The sequence below is a fragment of the Podarcis filfolensis genome, assembly GCF_964270895.1.
Source record: "Podarcis filfolensis genome assembly, chromosome: 14".
Taxonomy (NCBI): domain Eukaryota; kingdom Metazoa; phylum Chordata; class Lepidosauria; order Squamata; family Lacertidae; genus Podarcis; species Podarcis filfolensis.
The window spans coordinates 14,154,309-14,180,632 of NC_139616.1; the positions used below are offsets into that span (position 1 = coordinate 14,154,309).

Below are 26,324 nucleotides of genomic sequence, written 5' to 3' on the forward strand. Positions count from 1 at the left end.
CAGAGCGGCCGCCTGTGTCCTTCCGCCGAGCGCGCGCGGGGACTTTTTTGTGGGGCTTTTGGGCGCCTATGAGAAGCGGCGGCGGCCTTGGGCGCCCCTGCTCGTCGTGCTCGTGGGCGGCGGCGGCCGGGCGCGGGCAGCACGGTAAGCGAGGCCTGCTCCCTTCCTCTTCCCTTCCTTTCCCCCCACCTCCAATGGCCGGGCCGGCCAAGCTTTTCCAGGTCAGTCTGCGCCTTTTTGTATAGGGCCCTTGTTACCGGATGTGGAAGTTGATCTCTTCTTCGCTGGTAAAAAATAATTCCACTTCCCCCGGAACCCGGCGCTTACCGCGGCTCCCTCCGCTCCCTTCAAGCGCCCAACCCAGCCAGGATTTCCTGTCGGGGAAAAGCGGGGACGGGAGAGGCCTTCCGGGGATCTGGCGCTGAGGGGGGCTCCGCCTGAGGGAAATGGAGCCGGCGGGAAGCCGAGCCTCCCTGCGTGAGGGCAAAGGCAGGAGACGGGGCGAGCTGGCGAACGAGGCCTTGGCCGAGCTGAGGCGCGCGAGAGACTGCCCTTCGCGCCCACACTCGCGTTCAGCTGCCGTTCACACGTTCCTTCGAATCCCGAGCCGTGTTTATTCTCGAGCATGCGCTGTTCCGCGCGTTTGGGCTAAAGAAGCCTCGGCCCCGGGGAGCTGACTGTGAGCGGGGAGGCCTGCCCTTCCCGCCCGACGCGGGTTGCATTTTGAGGCAGGGTTGCTCCTGCTGAGAAGGGAGCGCCTCTCTGGACGGCCCCGTCGTGGCCTCGGGCCCGCCGGTGCGCCTGTTGCTTGGGAACCCGGGCTCGTTAAACACACCCACCCCAGGGAACGTTGGGTGGTGCGTAAGCGTGCGTGAAGTCGGGGCGCGCGCTTACTCGCGAGTAAGACTCTAGTCCTGGGGAGCGAGCCCCATTGAAGGCAGCCAGTGGCTCTGTTTGAGTAGACATGCGGTTGGGATCGGGCTGCTCAAGATCCACTTTCCAACGTGCTCTCTCGGCCTTTGGTCTCCTCTGGAGCAAGCTGGCTTCACGTTGTGTGACAAAAGTCCTCCCTTGCACCTTTTTGAGTAGTGGATTCAAACACTCCCGAGGGCGAATGGGTGGCTGTTTTTTGGGAAACGGCCGACGAATCATAACATCTAGTCGCCTTGGAGTTGCATTTTTTGGACATCTCCCTGGTTCTGCCTCTTAGGATGAATTTGCCTCTGTTCCATGGGGCAAGTGGTGTTGATACAGTCAGGGCTTTTTTTCCTGGGGGTACGCATACCCCTAAACATTTTGTGAATCTATGTTTGGCCTCGTTGAGAGTCAGTATTTCAATATGAGTAGGAAAAAGAGTACTGCTAAACATTTTTTTAAAGAAAAAAAGCATTGTATACAGTGACTGCTGCATAAGAAGAGTAGCCTTCCTCTTCCCATTGAGTCCTGCCAGATGCCACCGCTCCCTGAAGTTCGCTGTGTTAAAACATGTAAAATTACCGTTGGATCTTTCCTGTAATTTTGTAGACATCTCTCATTCTGAAGTGACATGTTTGTTTCTGTATCTTGTATCCGAGCTGCGTTTTCACTCCATTTGTGCTGATTGCTACGATGATACACAGCGAACAATGATGTTTTAAACCTGATTTATTCATCTGGAGGAAGGGCAGTGTTTGCTCGATACTTTGAAACCTTAAAATAAAGTTCTTAATCTGAATTGAAGCTGATGTCTGCTTTTATTAAGGATAACAGGAAAGCAAAGCAGCGAATCCATTCAAGCCTGATGGATAATTTCTGATGAGTTATAACTAGGACAGTTATAGCTCAGGGAGTACCGTAGTTGTAATGAGTTCCATCTGTTGGCACCATCACACTGCCAAAACAAGAAACACGTATCATCTAAAAAAAATCTTTTAAAATGTGTGCTGATTGTAGCACTTAAGCAACACCAGCCTTATATTTAAGTGCCTGCCTGGTCGCCACGGGAGACAAAGAATTGCATGCAGGTGAGTGCATGAAATTGCACCCAAGTGAATGTGTGGGCTGGCAGAGGCGGCAAAGGAAATACTGCTCCTCTGTGCCCAGCACAGAAAGCAAGTGGGCTTCCAGAAGAGAAAAGCCAGCTCCTCCACTCCTAGCACAGAAATGCAGCAGGTTGCTGGAGACATGGAGCACCCCATTTCTTTTCTGCTAGCCCCCAACCAGGACCTTCTTGCTTGCAGGTTTGTAGCTTTTGTGCCCTTCCTTACATGGCCAAAGTAACATGGCTGTTGATGAAAACACAAACTATTCTCAAAATAATTGTTCTATTGCCATAGATATACCATATCTTAAACAAACAAACAAACCGGAGTTGGGATCCAGACAACTTGGCATACAAACAGACCTAGGTTTAACTCTTTGCCTTAGCATTTAAAAGGGTTTCAGGTAGTTTTGCTTAGGTGAGCTATGCCTCTTGCAGGAGACACAGAAATAGGCTGAAGGGCCAACCGCCCATGCAAGTTCATGTCCATTTATTTTGCGGATGGAAAAATCCTTGCTTTTTGAAGGAACAAGGCAACAGATTCCATATGCTGTTTAGAATTCCAGGCACATGTTTGGGGAAGGTGCTGTGTACCATGAGTTTGGACTCTCCCTCTGCCCCTCCCTCCAAATTCACATACTACTGTACATTTTTGCAATTTCCCCATCATATTCTTGTTCCTTGTCTGATATAAAATCCAATTCCACAGCTTAAGGAAGCTCGTATATAGGCTGTGGCTATTTGAAAGCTGCTTTGAATGGCTACAGGTTTCTTGTAAGTAGCTCATAGACTGCACATCGCCAAACAGGAAAATAAGTAGTTTCTCATATGCTCTTGATGCTGATGTTAGGCTCCTAGATTTAATATTTTCAATGAGATAAAAGGTTCTGTTTCATATACTCTTAGTGACAGGCAGTACTGACTTTTGTCAAATTTAGCTTATGAATTCTTTCAAATGGGGGAATACGTCCTTGTATTATGCACAAATTATAGGCAAAAACTCTGTAGACTACCTTGTAAGAAGTGCATAGACAGCATTTAAATACATAGAGAAGTTTGTTCCAGTGTGTTATGCTTCCAGTTCTGTGTAGTCTGCTCTGAAGAATGTAAACTAAAGGCTACTTTTGAACTCATAAGAACTGTAGATACTAAAAGGTGACACAAATGAATACAGTATACAAATTAAAGAGAGGGACCATATTCTGTGATAAGTCTAAAAAAGCTGTTGAATAAAACAAAATTACTAATCCAATTCCATAGACAAAATCATTACATTTAAAATGGTCAGTCATGGAGGTGAAGAATCTTGTCAGTTGCTATGGTGTTAATATAATATGGTATGACACTGTTATAACATAATTTGGTAAGGTGGTAGTTCTCCACTAGATGGCCCCAAAACATTTCTTTTGATTATCTGTAACAAAGACTAATTCTAATAAAGTCAATTAGAATTTAGTCCCCAATTATTCACTAGCAAAATCAGATATTCGCTATTGACTACTGTGAGAAGAGGAATCAGGGTTAAGGATTATTAGGATTTCTAGTCTGCTTCCTCTCTGTTGATGTAGGTCACAATTTAAGGGGGGAAATGCATGCATACAATAACAAAGCAAATATATACACAAAAACATGCCAACCTCTACTGCATTTACAGCTGCTACCCTGGTTATCTAAATCCAGCTCTCAAAGTTAGGCTGTTTTGAAAGGATGCTGTTTTGAAAGGAAGTCTGCAAGGGAATGAGGTTTCATGGAACGCAATGGTGATTGCCCTGGGATCAAGGACAGGAGCCTCTAAAGTATGTAGGGCTGAAACCATGACTATGTAAATAAATTCACCTTTGTGCTTGGCTTATTATAGTGGCTAATGTAGATGTTGGAGGGCCACTGTAACATGCTCCATCACGGCATTTTGTTTCAGCTTAAAACGTCCAGACAGTTTTCAAGCACAGTTTCACTAATTGTGGCCTAGGTTTGAGGTATTAAGTAATTTACAACAGCCAATCGATCTGAATTGGAAAGAAAGGGCCTCAGACTTTGCACCCATTAGAATAATAATTTATCATGGTTGTCATTATTTAACCTCCTTTCATACACACGTTTCAGGGTGATGTACAAAATTCAGTAAAATTGGTGCAAGGCTCTCCTTGTCACTGCAACTGTCTCAAGATTCAGGAGCCGGACCGGCACAAGACGTTCCACTTGAGATGGGAACCCACCTCCTTCCCATTTTGCCTTTTGAAATTACCGTATTTTTTGCTCTATAAGACTCACTTTTTCCCTACTAAAAAGTAAGGGGAAATGTGTGTGCGTCTTATGGAGCGAATGCAGGCTGCACAGCTATCCCAGAAGCCAGAACACCAAGAGGGATTGCTGCTTTCACTGCGCAGTGATCCCTCTTGCTGTTCTGGCTCCTGAGATTTTTTTTCTTGTTTTCCTCCTCCAAAAACTAGGTGCGTCTTATGGTCTGGTGCGTCTTATAGAGCGAAAAATACAGTATGTTGATGCTATGTTAGCAGCAGCAGTGGCAATCTGAGGCTTTTGGGGCTCTGAAGAAGCCTCACCAGCTGATTTTTTTGCATCAGTTGGCTATGGAGATATGGCAGTGGTGATGATGGTGGCCCTAAAAGCAGTGGCTTGGGTGGGTGCACATGGCTCATGATTGGCGCAGTTAAGGAGCATCCCAAGCTTCTATGAACCTTAATGATGAGGTGCCTCTGAATGATCAGGAGCAATGGAAGTTCCTAAATACTTAGGTGGATTCAGTTGGTTCAATTGGCCTTATTGTCATTTAATTTTGTGCCTGATTGTAGCCGGACGGTAGCTGGAATCTGATGGAAAGGAGAAACAAAAGTTGAATGCTCTCAGCATAATGATAATTTTGTCAGTGATTAGTGGAAGTTGGGTTTATTTCTGGTATTGCATTAGGACAGGCATAGGCAAACTCAGCCCTCCAGATGTTTTGGGACTACAACTCCCATCATCCTTAGCTAACAGGACCAGTGGTCAGGAATGATGGGAATTATAGTCTCAAAACATCTGGAGGGCCGAGTTTACCTATGCCTGCATTAGGAGATTTTTCCCCTGTTCTTTAGGACAGTGTGTAACCCTTCATTCATTTTATTTGTATGCCACTTTCCCACAAAAAATCCTGCTCAAAGCAGCTTACAACAGGAATACATTTCAAACAAACACTACAAAAACAATTTCATAATAACATAGCCAAACAATAGCAAATATAATAACATACCAAAAACCACATTTCAGTACAATAAATAGAACAAGATTACTTAAACATGCAGCATCCAGTGGAAAAAATAACAAGGGAGCTTCACCATTTCACCTTAGTCCTAGAAACACCCCTCCCATGATTTTGCTCACAGTTATAAGTCCTTACATTTAATTTGCATATGAGAGAGTTTGGAGTAGGCATGCTATTATTGTTGTTTTTATAGCATTTATGAAGCCAAATACAATGCATATTTACTTGTTAATTTTATCCCTTTGGATCTGATCAATTTTGTTTTAAATCATATTTTTATTCTAAGCTGTTGTGTATGGGTTTTTGTTTTTTTTAGAAAAGTATATTAAATGTTTTAAACATTTAAAAACTTTTTCCAAAAAACCCCACCCCAAAACCACTCAAAGCAATTTAGAGTAAAAATATATTAAAACCCAACAAAGGGATAAAAATCGCAATTAGAATAAACACCTCCCAAAATAGCAATTAAAAGCCACCATCAACTCACCACAAAACCCAGGTAGAGAGGACCACCCCCTTTCTTCTATAGCTAAAAGATTCCAAGACTGCAGCGATAAAGGTCTTGCTCCTAGGTGTCATTTTTCTAATCTGACCTCAGTAAGTTAGAAGAGTGCATGCAGAGCAAAGCCTGATATCATGACTGCAGCTGCTGCATAGGCCAGTCGTATGGCCCCTTGGATATGTGTGCCCTATGTTGCTAAGGGGTTTAAAGATCAAGACAAGCAGTTTAAAGAGCTTCCAAATAGTCCAGAATATAAAGCCATGGTTTAATGTTGGTTTGCGGATCTTGGCTTGTGGAAAGGCATTAACCATAGTTCTCAGTTTAGACGTACTGTATTTTTCGCCCTATAGGACGCACTTTTCCCCCTCCAAAAATGAAGGGGAAATGTGTGCGCGTCCTATGGGGCGAATGCAGGCTTTCACTGAATCCTGGAGAGCGAGAGGGGTCGGTGCGCACCGACCCCTCTCGCTCTCCAGGCTTCAGGAAGCTATCCGCAAGCCTTGCGAGCCCGGCGGGAGTTCCTCTGGAGCGCGCCCCGTGCTTCGCGCAGATGTCCGCAAGCCTCGTTCGCAAGCTCTGAAGGCTTGCGGATAGCAGCCTGTTCTGGGGGCTAGGGTCGGGGGAAGCTCGGGCTTCCCTCGCCCCAGCCCCGCAGCTGGGGGGGGGGGGAGAAAATTATTTATTTATTCCCCCCCCCCCAAATGAGGTGCGCCCTATGGGCCAGTGCGCCCTATAGGGCGAAAAATACGGTAAGTGGAAGCTAGAGTGAACTGCAGCTTCTTAGTTTCTTTGCTTGCTCTTGCAAAGGGGGGGGATGAACAGGGGTGGGGGAGCAAGGGGCTTCATGCTACAGTGGTACCTCGGATTAAGAACTTGATTCGTTCTGGAGGTCCATTCTTAACCTGAAACTGTTCTTAATCTGAAGCACCACTTTAGTTAATGGGGCCTCCTGCTGCTGCCGCGCCGCCAGATGATTTCTGTTCTCATCCTGAAGCAAAGTTCTTAACCCAAGGTACTATTTCTGGGTTAGCGGAGTCTGTAACCTGAAGCGTCTGTAACCCGAGGTACCACTGTAATGCATGAAGCATGTCTCAGCTTCTTAAGACAGGATTTGTTTGTGCCAACACAGCAGCCACCATCTATTCAGCCTGCATCTCTGTTTTCAGAATTTTTTCAATGATACATGCCACATTTTTAAATATATGTCCATTTATTTCATAACTGGCATGTTGAATGAACCTTACAGTAATTCTTTTTCATCTGAAATCTTTCACCAGATGTCCCTGGTAGATTTGGGAAAGAAGCTTTTAGAAGCTGCACGAGCAGGACAAGATGACGAAGTTCGCATTTTGATGGCCAATGGTGCACCTTTTACTACAGACTGGGTAATGGAAACATCTTTTATTTGTTTGAATTGCATGTTTTGCTTTTCTGTTGGCCTTTTGTATATATTTCTGAGAGAATCACTGGATTAGTGACATTTGAAATAAGTGTATAACATCTGGATCCAAATTGTGTGACGAGAGCAGGTCCTGCTCAATTTCATGTTGGTATGACATTGAATCCCACCTGAAGGGTGGGATTCAACTAATGAGTCCCACCAGTAGAAACCCATGCAAGGACTTCTGTTTGTGAAACAGGGCTATGCCCTCTCTCCCCACCTCCTTGTGCCCCCTAAAATTGATTTGGGGGGTGGGAATCAGGAGAATCCCGAGAACAGCACACGGGGGGGGGGGGCAGTTCATTCCAAGCTGGAATGAACAAGCTGGAATGCTTGTGCTAGCAGAATGTTCAACAGCATAATCTTGAATTCCTCCTAAAGACCATGAAGTTCCAAACCAGCCCAGTACGGGCAGCTTCAGTATGAATATTCAACTTCTCCATGACCACTGTCCTGGAGTTCTTCAACACTCTAGGGTATCTTGACCAGCTCAGCCAGTAATGATGGTGGTATTAATTGTCTGACTGCAATACTACAGCATTATTATTATTATTATTATTATTATTATTATTATTATTAATATTATTATTATTTTAAAAAACCATTTGTTCAAAGCAAGAAAAAAGCACAAATAGTAATTTAGAAAATGTAGTCTTCTGACTGATTGTCTATGTATTGGACTGGATATTTATGAATCGTGAAATGTAGGAGTAACTATATGAGTAAGCAGGGCAAAGATTAGTCACTTCAACATCAAAAGTTCAGAAGAGCTAACCAATCTGTGTGAGTTTAATGAAAGCAGCCTCTTCCAGCAGTATTTCTACAGGATTGCAGGAACTTGTAGAAAACATTGCCCCTAAAAGTAAACAAACAAACAAGAAAACCTCGCCCTAAATCATTTATGCACTTAAAAAAATAATAATTCATGGCACTCAAAATTAAATATGTTAAAGAAAGGGTGCCGTTAAATTGGAAGAGTATAAATATTCTGTGTGTTCACAACTAGAAGATAGATGGAAGTTAATTCTTAGCCTGATGTTTGTTTGTTTGTTTGTTAACTGTGCTATATATTGTGTTGCAGTTGGGAACGTCTCCTCTTCATCTAGCAGCACAATATGGGCACTATTCCACCACTGAAGTGTTGCTTCGAGCGGGTGTAAGTCGGGATGCCAGGACCAAAGTGGACAGAACTCCATTACATATGGCAGCTTCTGAAGGCCATGCAAGCATAGTAGAAGTGTTACTTAAGGTAAATATATAGATATGTGCACATTTTGTGATAACTGTTCAGAAGCTGAAAAATGCTCATTTGCTAGTTGATGCGAATATGGCTTTTCATTATCAGTGGCATGCAAAGAAGCCTTCTAAAATATTGCTTGGGCTCAAAGCATGCCACAAGGGTTGTTCCTTGTGCAAGCTGGGGTTTTGGGTCCTCTACCTTGGAGCCCCTCTCCCCCACCCCCCACCACAGCCATAGGGTTGGAGGATGTGGTGTTCAGACGCAGAGCAAACTGCCTTGCACTAAATCAGGTCATTGGTCCATCTAGCTCACTGACTTGGGCCAAAGTTTCAGTCAGTTTTCCCTGCCCTATCTGGAAAAGCTGGGGATTTAATGCTGCGTTTAAATTCTGTGCTGCGCCATTAAGCTACTTCAGTGGAAAGCATACACACTGCTTTCCACATATTGTGCCCAGCCATAAGCAACAATGGTACATTGTTTGTACAGAGATGGTACATTTTAGTTAACAAGTGACTATATTTATTGTCATTTTTTTAAGTAAAAGGGTCCATGATATGTAGTTTTGAGAATGCTTTGCTTGATTGTAACTGACCGTGAAATGGCAAATACTGTAGAAGGCTGCAGGACTGGAAATAACTATTAAATGGGCTATGTCTTTCAGTTTTTCAACTCTTGATGGAAATTTGAAGTAGTTTGGGGGTTTTTGTTTTATTTGTAGCATGGCGCTGACGTAAATGCAAAGGACATGCTGAAGATGACTGCTCTTCATTGGGCTACAGAACACAATCACCAAGAAGTAGTGGAACTCTTAGTAAAATATGGAGCGGATGTCCATACGCAAAGTAAATTTTGCAAAACAGCATTTGACATCGCTGTGGACAATGGGTTTGAAGACCTGGCAGAAATATTACAGGTAACTCAAAACCTTCTTCAACAAAGTCTTTCCTGGACCTCTGTAAGAATGTAAGAGCCTGCTAGATTAGGCCAATGGCCCATCTAGTCCAGCATTCTCACAGTGGCCCCCAGATGCCTGAGCATATGAACATTTTCCTCCCCCCGCCCCCCCTGTGGTTTTCAGCAGCTGATAATCAGAAGCATCACTCCCTCCAACCGATCAGTTTGTTGACTTCTTCTATCACAGCAGGTGACGCTGTGGATTAAACCCCTGAGCTGCTTGGGCTTGCCGATCAAATGGTTGGCAGTTTGAATCCCCGCGACGGGTTGAGCTCCTGTTGTTCGGTCCCAGCTCCTGCCAACCTAGCAGTTCGAAAGCACGTCAAAGTGCAAGTAGATAAATAGGTACCGCTCCAGCGGGAAGGTAAACGGTGTTTTCGTGCGTTGCTCTGGTTTCGCCAGAAGCGGCTTAGTCATGCTGGCCACATGACCTGGAAAAACTCTGTGGAAGCGGACAAACGCTGGCTCCCTTGGCCTTTAAAGCGAGATGAGCGCCGCAACTCCAGAGTCGTTCGCGACTGGACTTAATTGTCAGGGGTCCCTTTACCTTTTTAGCCACTTCATCCACTTGGTCATCTTGCCTTTACTGATGTTCTCACCATATTCATTCTACCTAACGTTAGTCTGGTGCATGTCCACAAAGTTATTTGAATTTACCTGAGTTTAGGTATCAATTGCATTTCTAAATGTCTCCTTTGTTTGCTGTGAACTATTCTGACACCTTCTCCTCCTCCTCCTAATTCATTATCTAGCTTTCATTCTAAGGTCCCAGGGCAGTTTAAAAGCAGTTCACATTTTCTTTAAAAAAGAATAAAATGTCAAAATACAGTAGTACAATAACTATACAAAATCTGAGTGTGATGGCTTTCCCCCCTAATGAAGGTGGAAATAAGATGTTATTGTTGCCTGTTCTGTCATAGATTGCAATGCAGAACCAAATCAACACAAACCCAGAAAGTCCCGACACTGTGACGATACATGCAGCAACGCCTCAGTTCATCATTGGACCTGGCGGGGTAGTGAACCTAACAGGTCTGGTATCTTCTGCAAATACATCATATACATCAGGTATTCAGGTGTACAGGGGGTTGGGAATGATTTGTTCACCATATTAAGCAAAATGCTTAGGAATAAAATGATGGTAAGGTTTCAGCAAGTGCATTATTTGCCCTTTAGTTTTTTCCGTCACCCCCCAGTTCAGGTTGTGGTAAATACTTTTTTAATTGCTTAAAGTTTGGCTTTGAAATCGCCCTGTTTTCTTGTCCCCATTCGTTCCAGTGGAATGTGTACAGGAAACTAAGTCAGCTACTAAAATGGATGGGAAGTTTGCTTGTGTATGAGTTATTCAAGCACATGTCAGGCTCTGGATTTGCAGACAAGATGATGTCTTTGCACATTACATTTGAAAGGAATATTTATGCAACCTGCTGACATCGTTTGTGGTTTGACTTTTGTATTATCTCCTTGTAGATGATACAGGAGTGTCTGCTGTCCAGTTCGGTAATTCCTCAACTTCAGTACTAGCAACTTTGGCTGCCTTAGCAGAAGCTTCAGCTCCATTGTCCAACTCTTCAGAAACACCAGGTGAGGAAAAAATATTTGGATGTTAAAACAGGGATTCACATTGTTATTCATTCATTCATTTATTTATTAAAAAGAAAGAAAACGGACAAAATTTCATCTCCTTCACAAAATCCTGAATTTTTTTTAACATTCTTCTGATAATAATGCCATTTCTATGAAGGCAATAATGGCAATCACTATTTGAGCAGGAAAATCATTATAAATAGGATTGCAATTAATGGCAAAGATGAAAGCTTCTGACTTCCGTCTCCATTGTATTTGATGTCTGATCTTTCTGACATAAATCATGCTCTACAGATTTTGATAGAAAGCCTTCTGGTGTACATCCCGTCTTTTGTGAACTTCAAAGCTGATTTTAATATAACTGCTTGAATGTAAATATAGCTGCTTGAATTGTTGCTTTTTGTGGTTCAGCATCGGCTTTTAATGATCTTTCTCCTGTTAAAACCTAAAAAAGGTAGTATGGCCAATGTTAGTTTGAGACTAATAAGTACCCAGAAACAGGATTTTGTTTATTGCTGAGTGTTAAAATAATTTCTAAATATTAAAATGTGAATCTCTCAGTATACTAAGGTTACCCATGTATCAAACTCCAACTTTCTTCCCATTGAGAACGTACTTGGAAATGCCAAAACATTTTTATACTAGTAAATCCAGTTTGCTTTATGTCAGGTACTAATATGAAACAGCAAATAAATGTATTTCCTTGTATCAATTGTGCTAGGCATTTAGGTTTAGAAAACTGTAATCTCCATCCTTTGTCTTTGCCCCCCTCTTACCCCAAATTGCGGTCATTTTTATTATCTTTTGGTAGTGACATGATGGGTTTACAAAACTTGGGCATGCCTTGTATATGAAAAAGTGGTTTAGCTGCTCCTGCACTGAAGTTAGCTGTAAGTATAAAGTGTGATGAAGGGGGAAAGCCCCCCAAAAAGCCTTTCTCAGCCTTTTCTTCACACAAAGGTATTGGAGAGAGAGGTTTGGAAGAGAGATATCTTACTCTCTCTTAACTGAGTTAAGCACAATGACACTTGCTCCTAGCACATTAAACCTTGGTTAGATTTGCATCTGCCCTCATCCACCTTTAAATAAATGTTCCCCACAAAAATACTTAGGCTAGAATAAATCACAGACACTTGGCTTTCCAAATAATTGAAGATTTTATTCACAGTTTCCAGAAGTTACAACAAACAAGCAAAATAAAGATGAAAAAAGCTTCCAAATGCCATAAAGGAAAGCACTTGGTTTGCTTACAAAAAGGATCATGCAATTTTTGGGTTAGCAAAGATACAGGCTATAAAATCTCATTTTTCAGAGACTCAGTTCACTTGGTTTTTCTTGGAGTTGGGAGCCATAGCCACATGGCTCCTTGCTTATTCTAGGAAGCACAAAGAAAAAATGACTGTGAGCAAGGAGCTGAAAACCTGCTAAGCCACACCCACTTGCAACCTGAGCTCAGGTTAACCCTTTCATGCATGCAATTGTGAGTCAATAACACGGGTGGCGCTGTGGTCTAAACCACAGAGCCTAGGACTTGCTGATCAGAAGGTCGGCAGTTCGAATCCCCACGGCGGGGTGAGCTCCCGTTGCTCGGTCCCTGCTCCTGCCAACCTAGCAGATTGAAAGCACGTCAAAGTGCAAGTAGATAAATAGGTACCGCTCCGGCAGGAAGGTAAACGGCGTTTCCGTGCGCTGCTCTGGTTCGACAGAAGCGGCTTAGTCATGCTGGCCGCATGACCCGGAAGCTGTACGCCGGCTTCCTCAGCCAATAAAGCTAGATGAGCGCCGTAACCCCAGAGTCGGCCACGACTGGACCTAATGGTCAGGGGTCCCTTTACCTTTACCTTTAACTGTCTATTACAACAGAAGGAACATAGGAAGCTGCTTTATATGAGTAAGACCATTGATCCATCTAGCTCAGCATTGTCTACACTAACTCACAGGATTTCTCCAGTGTTTCAGGCAGGAGGCTCTCCCAGGGGATGCTGGGAATTGAACCTGGGAACCTCTACACACAAAGCAGATGTTCTATCTCAGATCTACAGCCCCTTCCCATAACAACACAGCCATAGTGCAAGTTGTGTTTGTAAGAAAGCTAATAGGATTTAATAAATCTAATAAATAATAAAGGTCAGCAGAATGGTTTCTGCAAACGGTAGTTATTTAACTTTTTAAAAGCAAGTTTGTCGATAAACCTCCTGATTACTCTTATCCTTTTTATTATTTAACAGTTGTGGCTACAGAAGAAGTAGTGACTGCAGAATCTGTGGATGGTGCAATTCAGCAAGTTGTCAGTTCCGGAGGTCAACAGGTTATTACCATAGTTACTGATGGGATTCAGCTTGGAAACCTCCATTCCATTCCAACTAGTGGAATGGGTCAGCCCATTATTGTGACCATGCCAGATGGGCAGCAAGGTGAGCTGAAAGGAAATGTAAAATGAGGACTTCAAATCCTCTTCTGAACAATGCATATAAATATTTTTGTTTAGTTTTTGCATTCAACGCAATAGTCACTCGAGGCCACAATTTATTTTTGAAGGGGCAAAATGGGAATACAAATGGCTCAGGAAAAAAGTAGCTTTTAAGGGAGCAACTAGCAAGTATTTAACATTAGGAGTGTGCTATAAATCAATATATAGTCTGATAACAAATAATAGATCAAATCATGATAACCGTTTTTTTTAAAAACGACCTTGCAGTTTATCGCAGATTGTGTGTGTGGTATTTAAAAAAGCACAATATTGTGTGTGCAGCCCTTGCTAACTGTACCTCAGTCAGTTCTTCCCTGCCTCTTGCAGGGGCAAGAAATCGCTACAGTAGGCTGGCTCAAATACAGTGACTTGGTTTTCAAATGTAATCCGTTCCGTAAGAACGTTCGTATTCCAAAACGTTCGAAAACTCAGTACGGAAGCTTCAAAACGGAAAACTGAATAAGGAAGCCGTGTTTCCTGTTTGACTTCCGAGGCGCATTTGAAAACATTTACTTCTGGGTTTACAGCATTTGAAAACCAAAATGTTCGTCAAAGGCAGGGGTCAGCAAACTTTTTCTACGGGGGGCCAGTTCACTGTCCCTCAAAATTTGTGGCGGGCTGGACCGGGCACGCACACGTCTTGCCTCCCTCCCTCAGAGACAGTGCAGCTGAGATACCTCCACTCACTGCGTTCAGACAGAGAGGGCTAGGTTGGGCTGGGGAGGGGGCGCCCCGCTGGTGCTGGGTCTCAACTTGCGCAGAGGGGGCGCAGCCACCCCGCCGGGAAGGGCCCCTACCCCAGGGTGTCCATGACCATGCTGCTAATGTGCCACCACCGAGCAGCACAGAAGAGTCTTCCTCCTCTCTCCTCGCAGGCTCTCTGCTCCCGCTTCTTCCTGCCCCTTCGCTTCTTCTCCCTTCTTGGAGCTAGACATCAACAAGGCGCCCTTCCCTGCACCTTGCCCTGATTGGAGCAGCGAGTCTCGGGAAGGGTCGCCATTGGCCGCCGTCTCGCGTCAAACCAGCCAATGGAGGGAAGGCCTGAGGTTGCTAAGGCTTCAGATTGGCCAGTGTTGTGGAAGTCTGAGCAACCTCAGAGCATGCTGGGAGTTGTAGTTTGGGGAGGGGTCACAAAAAAATGCCCCCCCATGGGAAAAATATTCTGAATCCCGTAGTTTGTCGACCCCTGGTCAACGGAAACATTCGAAAACTGAGGCACAGTGGTACCTCGAGTTACAGATGCTTCGGGTTACAAACTCCGCTAACCAGGAAGTGGTTGCTCCAGGTTAAGAACTTTGCCCCAGGATAAGAACGGAAATCGCATGCCAGCAGTGCAGCGGCAGCAGGAGGCCCCATTAGCGAAAGCACGCTTCGGGTTAAGAACCGTGTCAGGTTAAGAACGGACCTCTGGAATGAATTAAGTTCTTAACCCAAGGTACCACTGTATCTCCAAGCTCTCTGAGAAACAGAGCTCAGAGCACCAGTTAGCCCTCACTGTCAGTCTCTCGTGCAAATAGCTACAAGTCGCTACAGCAAGCTGACTAAAAATCGCCAAGCAGGCTGACTCAAATATGGCCAAGCACATCACCATAAGAGAGCTTTGAGAAACAGCTCTCCATCTCCCCAGCCGGCTTCCCCCAAGGCTCTTGCTTAAAAGCTCACAAGATGTTTCTTTAGCTCAGTCTGCTCTGCAATGCTTCTCTCTATCTCTATCTCAGAATGAAGGAGTGCTCAAGGAATCACTCAAATCTATTGTGGTTTAGCAAAGCATCTGAATTTAAAACGGCATTTTCATGTGCTCTGGCACTCGTCATTGTCTTCTGTGTGCCAGTAGCGGTTTAGTCATGCTGGCCCATGACCTGGAAAGCTGTCCGTGGACAAACGCCGGCTCCCTCAGCCTGAAAAGCAGATGAGCACCGCACCCCATAGTTGCCTTTCCCTCAACTTAACCTCCAGGGGTTCTTTTACCTGAATGTAGCTTGTGTAATTTCCATATTTCTGATACAAATGTATTTTAATTCAAGTCCTTACAGTACCAGCGACTGACATTGCTGAAGAAACGGTGATCAGTGAAGAGCCTCCAGTCAAGAGACAGTGTATTGAGATAGTTGAAAATCGGGTGGAGTCTGCAGAAATAGAAGTAAGGAATCTGTTAGCTGAGTTGTTTTATTCAAATTTTCTAAACTGAGTGTTTATTTTCATCTTGCTTAATACTTCTTTTGTATTACCACAAAATAAGGTATTTATAACTGCATTATGCGTTTGTCTCTGATATATTTGTTATAAATGTTTAATATAAATGTCCCATTGCATGTGGTTTGATGGTCTTAAATATAATAGCAGTTTTTCAATAACAAACAAAGATTAGGTGTAAATGGAGAAGCCAAGAAGAAATATTTTATTTAGATTCTCCCCCCCCCAAGATGATATTATCCGACCAAACTTAAAATATTTATACTATTATGCATAGTATACTAAAGTTTTGGTATAAAATGTCATAGATTTTCTCCCTGAAGTTCTTCTTGTTTACATTTTGTATAAAATGAGGCCACTCTTGAACCCATGTGTACATTTATATCAGCAGCTTTACCTGTTTGTGGTCAAAAGTCTACATACATCACAATTGTGATGATGTTAATGTTAATGTTAACAAGTAACTGTATTTTCAAAATTATGTATCATAAAGATTTTGTTCCTTGTATACAGTCTGAAAAGTTGCTTAATGCAAATTCAGTAAATAAGTTTAGTTATCATCTCAATTCCATTATTTCTCCTCATATTGTGGTGTCGGATAAAATACCTTCATCATTCCAAGGTTTGGGCTTTAGTGCAGAATTTTACTGCTTTTCTTTGTGATACAGGCAAAAATGTATTCCTACAATAAAAAACCCATCAACAGTCTATTTACACATTATCACCCTGATTTTCTTTTCATTAAAAGGTTTCTCACTGAGAATGTATAATGGACTCTGTTGTCATGCTACAGGAATGAATTAGATATTAAGAATACAGCTGTCCATTTAGATTTCATTTGAAAGGTACCGTATTGGCCCGAATATAAGCCACTTTCCCCCCAAATTCTGTCAGTGAAAAGTTAAAGTGCGGCTTATATTTGTGACCTTATGCCACCAGCGCGGCTCATCCCCCAGAGAGCAGCCCGGGAGGAGGTTTGGGAGCAGTGGGCAGGCTGGCCGCCGTTGCCCCAGGCTCCCGGGCTGCTCTTGGGGGGGGGGGCGGAACCACTCCCCTTTGCCGGTGACCTCCCCCCTTCCTTCCTCTTCCCAGCGGCTCAGGGGAGGCTTGGGAGTGGCGGGCAAGCTGCATGCCGTTGCCCCGTTCTGGGGGTGGGGGAGCCGCACTACTTTGATGGCAGCCAACCCCCCCCCAAGCAGTCTGGGAGAACGGGGGAATATCTTTTTTCTCCCACCCCCCTGAATTTTGAAGGTGCAGCTTATTTGCGGGTGCGGCTTATATTTGGGCCAATACGGTACATTTTGACTGTTTAATTGAGGTGGAGCATTCCTGGACTCAGTAAAATAAGTAAAATAAACCTCTGCTTGGGTGGTGCTCTGCATTGCTACAGGAGAAGATGCCTGCTTTAGAAAATGGTTATTGATTTTCTTCTTGTTCTCCCACTCAAATCATGTGTCCCACTTCACTATGGGAAAAATGGCATTCTGCTTTTAGGTATACATAGCATACTTTAGATATACTATTATTTTTAGAGTTATAAGCTACCATCAGTGTACAGGGTACTTTACAGAGTTTTATAAGCAATCTACCTTTTGACAGTGGTGAAGACAATAGGGAGAGAGAAGGGATGGCAAAGCAAGGGTCACTTGGGATGGCACTGAGCAGCTCTGCATTTAGGTTTCATTTTAGTGAGGGATGCAGATTAACATATTCAGACAAAGGTTCGCCAGGGAAAGTGAGTACTGAGGAAGGATTTCACCACATATTTGTCCTCAAGGAGGAACGTCTAAGCAAGAACAAATGGGCAGAATTGTTGGAGAGCAAGAGACCTTTGAGCAATCAGAATAATAGGCTGACCAACAGTTATCAGGTACCTGAATTGTAAGTTTTTGAGTGCTGGAGCACAACTCAACTGGATGATGCAAAAATTGACAGTAACAGGAAAAGAATTTGGAGCACAAACCGTAGATAGGATGGACTTGTGCCTCAGTCCCAAATATATTTACCGGGGACTAAATAAAGTTAAGATTAATGAAGCTTACTTCCCAGAAAGTATGATTGGGATCATTCTGTAAGGGAAAAAGGGATATCATCAGAAGGAAGAAGAGGAAGGTTATTATTTTTTACCCTGCTATTTTATTTCAACAAAACAGTGTTTACAGATGGACCTTCTTGGTCCCTTTTATATTGTACTACCTAGTGATTAAAGTGGAAACCATGGCTGAAATTAGCTTATTTAAATTAAAAAAAACATGGAGTCCTTTAAAGAGGGGGGAAAAGGCTTTTGCTTGTGTACGGATCAGAACAAAGCTATTTCCTAGGCAATTATTCTTAATAAGGTGGAGATGCTGCCTTTGGGCTCATTTAAGATCGCAGCATGTCATGAGCTGGTCATTTGGCTTCACCAAAATTCCAAGCTGGATATTTTGTAGAATGGAGAAAATTTCTTTTGCTTTTGAACTCAAGTGCTTTTTCTTGACCATGAAACTGTTCTCTGTCATCAAATGAAAATGGAATAGGTGGGTTGGCTCAACACTTGACTTTGTTGAATTACATGTCAAATTAAGCAGGGTGTGGGGAGTCAGTCAATCCAGTCACTATTTAAAGAGCAGTGCCCTTTGTGTGTGTGGAGGGGGAACAGCCTTAGAATAAAAGTCCAAAGTAAAAATTTGTGACAGATGTATTCTTCAAGAGAATAAGAATGTTAGCAAGGAATAGCATTATGTTATCCAACTGCACAGGAAACCCTCACATAATAATTGCCTTGTGTGACTGATGTAACAAGTGAATGCTGTATCTTCATGTTGAAATGGGAAAATAATTTTGCCATCGGTGGGAAGAGAATCAAGCCTGAATTATTTTTAGTGCAAACCCCTGCAGCAGTACTATCCTACCGTTTGGCCCCTGTTTTCTGTCTCTCAAATGCCTTGCATAGTGTCCTGGTTCAGGAGGCAGCCCACTTGGTCCATAGATCCTCTGCAGTTGGCCTTCTGAGATATTGGCCTTGCTTCTCCCCGTGTAATTTCATCTATGGCTGTCTCTCTGGTTCTCAGTGGCTGCTGCCAATCAATTTCCAGGCACAACATTTCCTTACCCTGCACATGTAATAAAGAAGACGGGGTACCAGCACTAATTGCTGAGAAATGGCAGATTAGAGCTTCCTGGGGGATGGGGTGGGCAGACTGGTACATGGCAGTGAGCTCAGTGCAGTTCTGGTACAGTGGTACCTCGGGTTAAGAACTTAATTCGTTCCAGAGGTCTGTTCTTAACCTGAAATGGGTTCTTAACCTGAGGCACACTTTTGCTAATGGGGCCTCCTGCTGCCGCTGCACTGCTGGCGCGCAATTTCCGTTCTTATCCTGGGGCAAAGTTCTTAACCTGGAACAACCACTTCTTGGTTAGTGGAGTTTGTAACCCAAAGCATCTGTAACCCAAGGTACCAATGTACTCAGAGCAAATCCCTAGGCTCGAAATTCTTAAATTGCAAATGTGTGTCTTTTGCATCAGTCAACAGATATCGGGGTTCTAATACAAAAAACAATTGATCCTGCAATCCCCAGGCCTGTCCGCCAAGGCTAGCAACTAGTTTTACTTGTGAGCCACTTTGGAGAAGTCAAGGTATGACAGGAAGAAGAGCATCTTCCAAGTTAGTCACCCATAGTTTGCAACTTGGAGAACAAGACTTAGAGTACTTGTCTCATGCCTGGTCTCAGTCTCTCTTCCCACTGCTTTTCCTCTGGAAAGAATGGAGGGAAAGAGGAGGTTTGGGTGAGGGACTGAATAGATAGCACCCTTAGAAATCAAATTCAGGCACTAGTTACCTATTTCATAGTGGTTGAGATAACGGAATGAGAGAACAGCATATTTTAACTATCATGTTAGAATAGCCTTTAGATGGTATCATTGGGCAACCAGCTGATGTCATAATGGGGACTCAGCAGGCAGAGGAGTCATGAATTTTCTGGTTGCTGGATATTGCAGTGTAGTAGTGCACAACATCCTTGTGCAAGGCGGTGGGAACTTGGGAGACCTTAGAAATTTAGCCAACTAAATTCTACTCCGAGTAAACCCATTGAAATCAATGTATCTGAGTTAGTTAATATAGAATATAGAATTTTATTGCATTAGCCATGTGGCCATAGCATGATATACATAGAAATAACAACATAAAATGGGGGGGAAGGTAAAGGTAGATATTGTCCTGGGCAAATACTTAAAGGGAGAAAAGAAAAAAAAGAAAGAAAAAAAAAGAAAAAGAGATAACAGAAGCAACAGAGGATTTAAAACATCGAGTGACCGAATAGTACAGAAACAAAAAGACAAAAAACTGCTGAGGCTGAGGGAGGATCGTTAAAGGGGTCCTTCAGCTCCTCAGATTTGTCCTAGCTCCATTGTCCTTGTACAATAAAGCTACTTGGAACTTCGTTCAATTGTGCAGCGTATCGACTGCAGCTGTGGTGTTAAAAAAGAAGTTAGTGCCGCTTTCCTCTTCATCACACTGAGCAGGAAGTTAGCTGTCATCTCGGTAATCCAACAATCAGAATCCTGCAAAAAAAGGGACACTATCCAGGGCTGGATTGGGAGATGAAGCTTGTTCATGAGAGGAGTTAAAAACCGAGATCTTTCATCTGACCAGTTAGGACAGAAGAGCATTACGTGTTCCATAGTCTCCAGAGCCGTGTCATTACAGGTGCATGTTCTGTTTGCGATGGGGACTCTGGAATAATGACCCAACAGAACTGCTGTAGGAAAACAGTTGAGACAGGCACAAGTAAAGGCCCTTCGCTTAGTTAGTTATGGTCATTAATATCAATGGATCTGAGTAGGACTTGGTTGGATAGAATGTGTAGTGATTTTATGTTATAACCGTCCTAAGACCTATGGGTATAGTGCAGTATACAAATTTAATAATAATAATAGTAACCCAGGGTTCTGAGTTCCTTCTCCATTCCTACATGAAATGACACAATATATTGTGTGTTCTCCATGGACTTCTTTCATGCAAGTTGTTTGGGTGGTTTTGGAAGGTTGTTGGCCACAAATAAAGGGCATGTGATACAATAGAGTGGAAAGATATCTAAAGAAGTAGAACTTTGAATAAAGAGAGGAAAATGGTGTTTAAGTTCTCCTGGTACATTTTAGCATTCTTACGCACTTGCCGCTAAGTTTCAGTGTGCCGGTACAGGTCTGTGGGGTCAGCAAGCTGACTTGAGTGCAAGAATTCAGACTTTTGGTTTGTAGACTGTAGACATCTATCTTAATCCAAAACACGGTGAGATAGCACACACAATTCTAATCATGTGATGGACAGAGGGGATGTTCCTGATCGCTCCATGCTGCCTTTCCCATCACCATCCTTGTTGCCTCCCAGAGATTGGGAGCAAACATGTGCAGCAGGGAGCTTCTTCTACCTGGGTAGCCTCCCCACATGACTTGTGACTCCAGAAGATCAGGTTTCTCAATTGCACAGGAAGCCTATACACATAAGAAAGTCTCATGGCTAAAGTTATCCCCAAGTTAGCTCAGACCCTTGCCTTATATCCACCAGCAGTCATGCTTTCACTGTTGTGGATCAAAGAGAATAACAGTTACCAGACTTTTAGAAGACATCTGAAGGCAGCCCTGTTTAGAGAAGCTTTTAATGTCTGATGCATTACAGTATTTTAATATTTTTTTGGAAGCCGCCCAGAATGGCTGGGGAAGCCCAGCCAGATGGGCGGGGTATAAATAATATTTTATTTTATTTTATTATTTTATTTTACTCTACTCTACTCTACTCTACTCTACTCCCGCCTGGCTGAGATCAGGCAGGCCACGCTCCCTGTTGAGCTTCTGGCGTTTAATTTTGGCAGGCATTTTAAGTAACCTTTCTAGATTTCAGCTGGCTTGACTTTCTTGTATGTTTTGTAACCTTTCTGTACACAACTTAGAGACTACAGACATGTGTTAGAATGCCCAAATAGGACTTGCTAATCCCATTGATTTCACAACATTTCCAGGAATAGAATAGAATAGAATTTACACTTTTCTCCACTCCGTTGTCCTTCTAACACCCATCTCCATTTGCCATGTTACAACATTATTGGAAGATAAAAAGGGAAGGGACATAGGACCAGGCATATGCAGCCCTTAGTTCCTTGGAGAATAGGCATTTAAAGATGTTTTATTCTGTTTGATATTCTGTTGGGAGCTGCCCAGAGTGGCTGGGGAAACCCAGCCAGAGGGGCAGGGTATAAATAATAAATGAATAAATAAATAATAATAATAATAATAATAATAATAATTATTATTATTATTATTATTATTATTATTATTATTATATACAGTGGTACCTGGTTTCTCAAATTTAATTCATTCTGGGAGTCTGTTCAATGCCTGAAACGGTTCAAAAACAAAGGTGCAGCACTCAATTGAAAGCCGCGGAATCTGTGTCGGATGTTTGGCTTCTGAAAAACGTTCACAAATGTTCACTCACTTCCAGGTTTGCAGCATTTGGGAGCTGATTTGTTTGGGAGCCAAGCCGTTCGAAAACCAAGGTACCACTGTAGATGTAACAAAATAAATGTGTAGGTCGCTAACTCAGGAGAGAATTGAGGAAGAGGCATAATATTTGGATGATGAAATAATATGCATTTGAAAAGGTTTATAATCGGACACACGGAAGGGAAGGTGGGAAGTCTAGAGATTCAGAGAAATATCCAAATATGGCTATGTATTTTGTATTGTCATAACTCTGTACTTGTAAAATCAAATAAAAATTATTTCAAAAAAAAAAGCAGAGCTGTTTGTAGGCAGAATTTGTAACAGAAGAATTAAAAGTAGCTGTTAAAACTATTAAGTGGGAAGCTAGATTAACTTCCTTCTTCTCCAGACTTAAATATTCTGTTGCTAAAATTAATTGCAAGGCTATGTTTGTTAACAGCTAGCCAATTGGTTATATAAGGGATCTTTTAAAACTAGCCTGTTCCGATATTTTATGCCACATACGTCAAATTGTCTGACTTTTTGTGATACCATGTTCCCTTATGTAGAATATTTTAAAATTAACTATTTCCCCTCTCCCCCCACTTCAAAGAATAAGCTCAAGGAACATGCCAGAATTCCTGTATATTTGTTCTTCAGGTACAATGAAGTGGCGCTTTCAAACAAGTGCAAACCAGCCATTGATTCATTTTTCACACAATTTACCTATACCTTTCTGTGTTATGTTTTACTAGGAAAGAGAAACTTTACAGAAGCAGCTGGATGAGGCAAATCGAGAAGCGCAGAAGTACCGCCAGCAGCTTCTCAAGAAAGAGCAGGAGGCAGAAGCCTATAGGCAGAAGTTGGAGGCAATGACCCGCCTCCAGACTAACAAAGAAGCTGTCTGAATGGTTGAAGCGAGCATTCTGTCAAGCCAGTTTTAGAAAACAGCAGTACAATCTGGACCTGCGTGTCGCATCAGCCGCAGCCCCGGGATTATATGCTAGAGAAGATGCTACAGGTTTGAAACTGGACTTAAGCCATGAGTTCTGGTGAATTTCTTGTATAATAAGTAAACTCAGAATTTAGACATTTTGTGCAAAAAAAGAAAAAAAAATATTTAAAAAGAAATACTGTAAATAGTTGTTTTTTTACAGTTCCAAAATTAGTTGCTGAATCTTTTTGAAGGGATCCACAAACATGCAAAGGCAATGTTTTTGAGACCTTTTTGATTTTAGTAGAAAACTGCTGAAATACAGAACAGTTTTAAGGGTGATAACTGTTGATTTGAACTGACGGTGTGAAAATGAATTATGTGATGGAACCAGTCCCGAAGGCTAGCAACTTAGACTTCTGAGTTCATACATCTTCTCATGGAAATCCTTTGTACAGCTTTAAGTAGTTGTCCAGAGTCTCTGAACCCTGCCCCTCCCTTTTTTATTTAGAAAAAGTGTAATTTTTTATATTTAATTACTGTTATATTCAAGTAGATTGACATGTATATGAAGCTGATATTTTTTAAACTTTTCAGTTTGTACATATGCTGCATGTTTATATCTATATATATATCTATATATAGGTATATAGATATATAATTTCTACATACAACTTACAGAAGTATTTTTCAGGAAAGAAGAGCGAAAATTATGAGAAAAAATGTCTAATCTATAAGTCATGGGTGGGGAGACAGAAGCAAGCTGGTGGTTTGTTGTTGTTTTATGCGAGTCCCATTTCTTGATGAAATGTAACTTGAGAGAAGAGAAAGAAAACCAAGACAGGTTTGTATGTAAACCAGCCTTCGCGCCAACCTGGTGCCTTCGGATTGTTTTTGGATCACAACTCCTATCACTGCCAGCCAGCTTGACTGTGCTGCTTGGGGCTGATGGGAGTTGTAGTTCAGAAACATACTGAGGTCACCAGGTTGGCACGAAGGCTGATGTAATATATGGATTATTTGAAATGTATTCTACGCGGAGCATGAAATCACATTTCTAGCGTGTCTAGCAAATCTGGGCCACAAATCCACAGGTGGAGACCAAGTTGCAAAGCAGTCCAGTTAACTTTCCCTCTCCTCCTATGCTGCCACCTTAACTTTGCAGGCTCTTAACTTTGCTTCACTTCCAAGCATTACAAAGAAGGTGGCTGCGATTGTTCTTTGCGATGGGTGGAGAGGGGTTGCAGAGTCCACTTTAAAGAATCTATAGGTGAATGACACAGAGCTGTACAGTATAACATGATTCTTATCGACCAAAAGCAAACGCGAACGAGCTGAGCTCATTGAAAACATTTGACGATATCTATGCATGCAGGTGTCTCTATAGCAAAAGGTGGTATCGCATGAGCTGCACAAATTTCCGAAGAGGGTGGAGTTATTTGACAGGAAGGAGTCCAGATTTACAACAGCATATAGCAATTCACTTATTTGTGTGTAACACGGGCACAGAAGGAACTTGGCTCAAGCTGAACTCGAGCTATTGCCTATCTGGTTCAGCAAGAGCATAGAGGTTGCGCAGTGGAGGAGAAAAGGTTAAACTGGAACCATAGAGAGAGCTGCTGCCCACACTGCAACCTCTCCTCGCTCCGCTCTCGTCTTTCAGGACTGAGACTTTCTTGTAATAACAGTATAAAGAAATATAGGAACGCTGGGTGCAATAGCAGGGCTCTTCTCCTCTGCAAGCCCCTTCAAATTAATGCAAGAATGCAGAAGATGGAACTCTTGAGCAGCTTGGATTCACTTTCCGTAGAAACCACACAGGTGAAGCCCGCAAATTCTTTCATTCCCTCTGCTCCACCACTCTTGCGATCTCTGCTCTTGCTTGTTTCAGTGGAGCTTGCAAAGGGAAACTTTTGAATTTGGATTTCTTCACTTAAGATCTACAGTTGAGCAACGACATAAATATATACGATGAGTTGATACTGTTGTTGCCTACAGTTGTTTCTGATGGCTAGGATTATGTTTGAATTTGTGCGGTCATCAAAGATAAGATACATAGCACTTCCAGTGTACAACACTGTATCTTTTTGAAGCTTTGTAATATCAAGAAATAGGTGGCAGCCCTAAATCACTATTACGTTTGAGAATATCGGAGTGTTGTCACATCCTGGGGCAGTAGTCAGCACTTGGTCCCAGGAACTGGGGTTGAAGGGGAAATAGATGTAATCTCACATACCAAGGACCTCACAACTCAAGTCTGCTTTACACATGCAGCAAGAATGAGAGGTAGAACAGACTGTACCACTTCTGGTTGCAGCTGGAGACTGTCATTTTTTAATGTTCCCTCGTGCTTTTTTTTTAAAGAGAACTTGCAAGAAGAAAGCTAGCACATTGGAGGGAATGGTGCTGATCCAGCCTTCTGCCTTGTGTGCTAGTTTTCTACTTGCAGGAGGCTTTTTCAAATTTATTTTTACACAGTGGAATGTTCAGAAACAGGATTGACTTTCTCGGGCAGTACAGCCTTTTCTATCGCGTCGCCCTGCTGCAAGTGTAGACCCAGCCAGAGTGCTTCAGAACCAAGAGCAACATTCAGATACCTGTGGCTTTTAGACCTTCACTTAGACCATACTGCCTTAAAGATTACTGAGTCTACATTGCGTTACACTTCAAACTACTGTGCAGCTCCTTTATTTCAGAGTATACTTTGTATTTGATTTGTGCTTTGCTGTGTCTGTTTCAGTGCTTTTATGAAAATGTATAACTTTATAAAATCATCTAGATGACCTATACAAAATAATTGCCCTTAAAACTGTACTCTGGCCTACTTTTTCTATTTACAATTAAATATCTTTTCCACAAGTGAAGTGTCAGTTTACTTTTTAAAGAAGACGACGAAGACGTTACAATAGACATTCAGTAGTGTTGATGGCTGCACTTTGTTCAGCTAGCATTGCCCCCTCAGCTACTCATCAGAGGTCTGGTGTTAGAATTATATAGGTGGCTGTCAACCCATGACACAGGTAAGCTTTCAAAGCCTGGGAAAACGCTGGGAGGCAGATATTTAGGATAACATATGTCACTGGCTACAGTGGCTGGAACAAGCTCTAAGATGACCACTTTGTGCATGTCATTTCTGCAAGGAACAAATGAGGTTTTGCTTATACCGTATTTTTCGCCCTATAGGACGCACCGGCCCATAGGACGCACCTAGTTTTTTTGGGGGGAGGGAATAAAGAAAAAAAATATATTCCTCCCCCCCAGG

At 42.6% G+C, this 26,324-nt stretch overlaps 1 protein-coding gene across 12 annotated transcripts; it reads left to right on the top strand.

Annotated features, from left to right (window-relative positions):
• GABPB1 (GA binding protein transcription factor subunit beta 1) lies at window positions 1-25,921 on the top strand. Of its 12 annotated transcripts, none has more exons than XR_014541683.1 (10): window positions 1-144; window positions 7,059-7,166; window positions 8,304-8,471; window positions 9,181-9,375; window positions 10,337-10,484; window positions 10,887-11,000; window positions 13,232-13,417; window positions 15,498-15,613; window positions 22,884-23,906; window positions 24,049-25,921. XR_014541683.1 is itself a non-coding variant. In XM_083586873.1 (9 exons), exons 2-9 carry the CDS (start codon window positions 7,059-7,061, stop codon window positions 23,034-23,036), a joined length of 1,188 nt encoding a protein of 395 aa, XP_083442999.1. In that variant the 5' UTR covers window positions 1-144; the 3' UTR covers window positions 23,037-25,921. The 12 variants fall into 12 exon arrangements, 10 of the variants coding, with proteins under 10 accessions (XP_083442999.1, XP_083443002.1, XP_083442994.1 ...); XR_014541684.1 differs by lacking the exon at window positions 1-144 and adding an exon at window positions 2,246-3,816; XM_083586873.1 differs by having other exon boundaries at window positions 22,884-25,921.
• The last annotated feature ends 403 nt before the right edge of the window (window positions 25,922-26,324 follow it).